Source organism: Hypomesus nipponensis, chromosome 11 (assembly GCF_054491055.1).
Source record: "Hypomesus nipponensis isolate SF chromosome 11, ASM5449105v1, whole genome shotgun sequence".
Classification (NCBI taxonomy): domain Eukaryota; kingdom Metazoa; phylum Chordata; class Actinopteri; order Osmeriformes; family Osmeridae; genus Hypomesus; species Hypomesus nipponensis.
In genome coordinates, this window is record NC_140371.1 from 19,709,108 (window position 1) to 19,715,000 (window position 5,893).

The 5,893-nt window shown below is 50.2% G+C and overlaps 1 protein-coding gene across 1 annotated transcript in view; it reads left to right on the forward strand.

The window, feature by feature from the left end:
• Positions 1-527: 527 nt before the first annotated feature.
• Positions 528-5,893, forward strand: part of LOC146268571 (ankyrin-3-like) — an 87,256-nt gene continuing 81,890 nt past the window's right edge. Inside the window, exon 1 of the mRNA XM_084709859.1 lies at positions 528-1,180. Coding sequence (XP_084565985.1) covers positions 1,064-1,180 — 117 coding nt within the window. The 5' untranslated portion in view covers positions 528-1,063. The remainder of the gene's footprint in view (positions 1,181-5,893) is intronic.

The following is a 5,893-nucleotide window of genomic DNA, read 5'->3' on the forward strand; positions in this document are numbered from 1 at the left end:
CCGACCACGGACTTCATTGTCATCGTTCCAACACTGTCGGGTGAGGTAGTGTGGCTATTGGCTTTGTGTTCATCCATCCTCAGAAGAACAGGTTGATGAGGGGGAGCAAGGCTCAGCTCTGAATATGATTGGACAGGTCTGTTGCCTCCTCTCCCTCCCCCAACCCCAGTGTGAATCTGTGTGTGTGAGCGTGTGTGTGTGTGAGCATGCGTGCGTGTGTGAGCGTGTGTGTGTGAGCGTGCGTGTGTGTGTGACCGTGTGTGTGAGCATGTCTACACCGAATTACCATCAGAACTGTCCCACCTGCCCCCTCCCCCACAGCTTGTTCTCTACATGCCCCCCCCCCATATCCTCGCTCACTTGGGCACTTCCAGCTGGTGGTGGTGGGGGGGGAGTACACACAAAGTACATCCACCCTTCCTTACTCTCCTTCACTCCCCGCTCCCTCCCTGCCGAGTCTTCCCCAGCTGGCTCCCATACTCTCCATTCATACATAGCCACGCACACACACGCACACACACACACACACACACACACACGCACACACAGGGGGGCAGCAGGGGCGCAGGTAGTGGACCACGGAGCAAGAGGGGACGGGAAAGAGGACGGCCAGAAGCCGAGCGTGGTTACCGTAGTAACCGCTCTCCTCTCTCGCTTCCCCCCTCTCTCTTTCTCTCTCTATCTCTCTCACACACACACACACACGCTCGCTTGCTCGCGCTCCTCCACCTCTGTGACTGGTGATGCTCATGTCCCTCAATCTCGGCTTCTCTTCTCTCACTCCCTCGCTCCTGGATAAACTACTGGATGACACAGAAAGAAGAGGAGAGGAAAAAGGCTGTTTATCATCTGCTCTGCTTCTTCTGAAAGGACAAACCAGGAGGGAAACCTACTCTCCCACACACTCCTTTTCAGGAGGGGAATCTTGGCGTATTTCTTATCCTTTTATTTTTTTTGTCTCTCTCTTCTGATTTGTCATCCCCTTCCTTCTCTGAGATCGTTGGTGAGTCCATCCTTAACTTCTCGGGGGTTGTGACAGTGTGTGCGTGCATGCTTTTTCGCCATGGCACATGCCGCCTCCCAGCTGAAGAAGAACCGGGATGTGGACGTGAACGCTATCGAGGATGAGAAGGAGAAGAAGAAAAAGAGCAGGAAACTGTCCCGGGAACAAAAGAAAAAGGTACGAGCTGTCATCAGCAGAGCGCCACTTTCCCGTTGGGTTTGAATGGGCGACATTGTTCAGTACGCCGTACGCGCCCACACACACACACACACACATGCGCGCGCTACTTACTGTGCAAGGTAGAACATTGAAGGAGCCTCCATTTTCACCCACACAGAAACATCTATGGTTAGGTGTCAGTGTGCCATTTCCTTCCCTGCTCAACATGTCCTGCGTCTGTGCGTGTGAGTGTGTGTGTTTCTGTGTAGGTGAAAACACCCTTGTCAAACACACACTGCTGTGTGATTGGGGAGTGATTTCACCTGTTAATCAGTGTGTAGGTACCTGCTGTCGTCTGTGGGTGAGGACGTAAGGTCATACTTGGCATGGCGCCCGCTTTCAGTCATCTTCGACAGTCTTATCAACAGAGAGCGGGTCTCCTCCCCGCAAACCCACAAGCTTCTTCTGTTTGTCCTCCCCAGTCCACGATCATGCCAGGTTATCCAAACACAGTCGTTTCCCATCCCATCCAATCAAACAAATCTATCGTTTTTACTGTCATCCAAACACAGTATGTATTTTTTCTTTTTTTACACTCATTCAAATTGGTGTGAGCGAGTGTTTGGTACGAGTGGCCGTCATGCATGTTTTCTCAGCGTTTTGGGTGGTTTCTGTTCTGGTCCGGTGGAGATGGGTACGGCCGTGTGCCTGGATGCACAGACAGGCATGTATAATGCATACCCATGTGATTTATTGATGACAGAGCTTTTCATATGACGGAGGAGAGAGCGACACACGTGGACTCGCCTGTGTCTCTGCTTGTTTTATATGCTGGATGGATTGTTATAGTTTTTTGTTGTTGTGTGGGACAGATTCAGTCAAAGCTCAGCGTCTGACATTGAATTCCTTTGCGTTTTTTATACGTGTTCTGGATGCATTCGTCTCTCTGTCAGATCCATTTAATAAGGGGGACATTTATTATCTTGTTGTTTATGGGCGGTTGGATTTAAAATCATGCTGTGGGACCATAGATAATGATATGGGTAAAAAGCACCCGCTCTCCAAAGCTAAAATGTAGTGACGAAGTAAGGCTTTCAAAGAAAAAACATTGTATGTGCGTGCGTGTGCTTACTCCTGATCATTATGGGATGGATTATGATGGTTTTCATCCAAACTCCTATTTCCTGTACGGCTGGATGAGCACTGTTCCCTTCCCGCCCTCCCTGGCCTCGTCTTCCTGTCCTCACGTTCTATCAGCCTGTCTCAGTCTGTTCAGAACCCTAACCCTGTTGCTTTGCTCTCCTATATCTTTCCTATGCATGCCCACACACACACACACACACACACACACACACACACACACACACTGCCAGCCATTTGAATGGCTCGCATGATAAATCCATACAGCTTGACTTCACTTCGGGCCCAACTGTTGTGGTCGGAGTCTGGACTCATCTTCCATGATGGCCTTGACTCACAGCTCTGATCCTTCACTCCTGTCAGGCCGCTGTCCAAGACCTGGTAGTGAAAGAAAGGAGAGAGGTGTGTGAGTGTGTGTGTGTCCAGTACATATGTGCATGTGTGTGAGCGAGAGAGGTAGGGAGGGAGAGAGAGAAGAAACAGCTGACTGAGGAGTCTGTCTTTCTTATCAGGCGTCACTCAGAGCAGTACGTGTCTAATGGAGAGAAGGCTGTCTAGGGGACAGACAGGTCTCTGGCACAGTCCTGAGGCCTGCTAACGTCCTTCCCTCCTTCCCTGCCTCCCTCCCTCCCTCCCTCTCTCCCTCTCTCCCTCCTTCCCTGCTTCCCTGCCTCCCTCCCTCTCTCCCTCCTTCCCTGCTTCCCTCCTTCCCTGCCTCCCTCCCTCTCTCCCTCCTTCCCTGCCTCCCTCCCTCTCTCCCTCCTTCCCTGCTTCCCTCCTTCCCTGCCTCCCTCCCTCCCTCTCTCCCTCCTTCCCTGCCTCCCTCCCTCCCAGCCCTGAAGAGTCTCCCTACGTAGGGGCGCAGCACTGTGGCGTAATCAAACCTTAAGCTGGAGTTTAGCTCGGAGGTTGTCTTCTTTTGGGGAGGGGACGTTGAACAGGAAACTCCTTTTTCTTTTTTTTTTTCTTTTCAGGCTACGATGTTAAAGCTGCTTCCCACAGCCCAACATGTCGTTAGCGCATAGCTACTTGCGAGGTGCCCTGAATTCCCTCAGAGCGTGCCCATAGCAACTGTCAAACACAGTCCCAGCCCGACGTTTTAATGTCCAGTGCCCACACTCGCATCCCAGTCGCCGTAGAAAACACAGCCAGTTTCTTACCAAGCTACTTGAGCATACTGCGTGGTTATTAATAATGGCTGTTAATATTCTGGATGGTGCCGCATGTTAGTGTGAAGTCCCTGAAGAACGCGCCCTTGGCAACACAGACCCTGGAGACGCCGCTGGAGTTTTTTGCAGAGAACGACACCCCAGGAGAGTCCTCTCTTCAGGGGTGAGGAGAGGAGCAGGTCCCCTTGTTACCACCTGGCACGCTGGTGGAACGGACATGTGGGGGGATGCAAACTACCGACTTCTCACTCTGTGTCTCTCTTTCTCCCTTTTTCTCTGTCTATTTCTGCATCTCCCTTTCTTTCTATCTCCTCTCTTGCTCTCTCTCTCTCTTGCTCTCTCTCTCTCTCTCTCTCTCTCTCTTTCTCTCTCTCTCTCATTTCTTTATCTTCTTCTCATGTCTTTTTGCTCTCCTTTCTTGAAAATCCTTCATTTTAGGGGGGGCAGGCTGAGCAGAGGTAAAATGTCACTTCTCTCTTCCTGCCCCTGCCCCTCTCCCTGTCCACCCGCCCTCCCCCACTCCTCCCATCACTCAGCCCATTAAGATGGAGGTTAATGAATTCTGCACTCATGCATACCTAAGCTAATTGCATTGGCATTGGGAACTCCTCTCAGTATTACACAATTGCCATCAAGATGGCTGCCAGCAAGTGTGACTTTGACAAACCTGCCAAAATGTTTAAATTGTCACAAAGGGGAAATGTGATTTAATATACCTGCCTGGTGTTAGTGATTTACATGGCAGTTTGCAACGGTGACGTATACAGTCCAGTAACACTATGTGTGTGTGTGTGTGTGTGTGTACGTGTGTGTGTGTGTGTGTACGTGTGTGTGTGTGTGTGTGTGTGTGTGTACGTGTGTGAGTGTGTGTGTGTGTGTACGTGTGTGTGTGTGTGTGTGTGTGTGTTGGGGTGATTCTGAACCAGACCCTGGGGGGCAGTTGTGACCTTTCTGGAAAGTCCTCATCAGTCAAATGGACAGGCCAGTTCTCAAACCAAACACTAAACTGTGACCACCCCCCAGATAGTCACTGGAATAGGCTGGGCCTGGGCCTTACAGAGCAACTGCTCTGTCCTACAGTGTTTACGCTGTTGAACATTCCCTTGGTTCCAGTTCAGACCAGATCACCTTTACCATCAGCGGTAGCTAGTATTATATGTGTGTATTTGTGTTGGTGTGGCTTCAACATTGAATATCACTGACCACAACGAATGAGGATTTGCTGACCTGCACACAAAGGCATCTGATAATCATGTGAGACATCGTGAAGGACATGGAGAGGAACTACCAGTTTTCCTTCCCTCTTTAACTGCCCTTGGACTTTCCTGCCGTTCATTCCTCTTCATTCGTGGGCAACATGATCACCCATTAGAACCCTCACCCCCCCTGTTACCCTCTAACACACAGCTGGAACTCCCAGCATAGCACTCCCCTCCACTAGCCCTTGAAACGGAACATGTTGCGATCGCTCTGCGTTAGCGCCGGTCTCCGGGGAACGATAGGACAGTGTAATAAGGATTGTTGTAATCATTGATCGACCAGTTCTGTTGTCTGGGAGGGGGGAGGAATCCTGGAGACTTGAGTGTCTAGTATGATTCTTTTGTCACCCAAGACTCCAGAAGGGGGGGGGGGACATCAAACTCGGTATTCTCTCCTTATCTTTTTGGTAGACGATATTTACGGTTGAATCTGCGCTGGGCAGTAGTATTTTCTCATGGGTAGAGAGAGAGGGAGAGCAAGGAAAAACAAGGGCTAGAGAAATGAAGGAGAGAAACACATGCCACATAAGAGATTGGACATACATGTGTGTTCACATACAAGGAGAAAGGGAGAGACAGAGGTGGTTGATGTGCTTGGAGGTTATTTGAAGGTGACTAGCTCTCTCTCTCTCTCCCTCTCTGTCTCTCTCTCTCTCTCTCTCTCTGTTTCTCTCCCTGATGCTCCTCCATCTCTCTGCACTGGGACAGTCTTGGTGACGTGTGATTGGTGCTGGGTGCACGCATCACTCTGGCTAACACGCGCTGACTGACTGTCTCTGAACAGTATGAGAGGCTGATGCGGTCAGTGTGTGCGTGTGTGTGTGTTAGCGCATGCACAAACCCTGTGCATCTATGACATCTCCTCTTGAGGATAGACCCACGGTGGCCTGTATAACTGGTTTTAACAATATAGGCTCAGCTAAAATGGTGTCTAGTTATATTCTACTGAATGTCATTCACAATGGCAGTACTATGCTAACCAGCCCTGCTCCCATCCTCAACATTCTCCACCTCAGAATGTGAAGTACATAAACAAGCCAGGTCAGTGACCATGGCGATTTAGGAATCTGTCCATCAACCCTGGTTGTACTTTTGGGGCTGTGTGCATAATGAATGTGTTCCTCGATTGGTTGAGGACACTGGTTCTGATTAGAAGGCTTGAG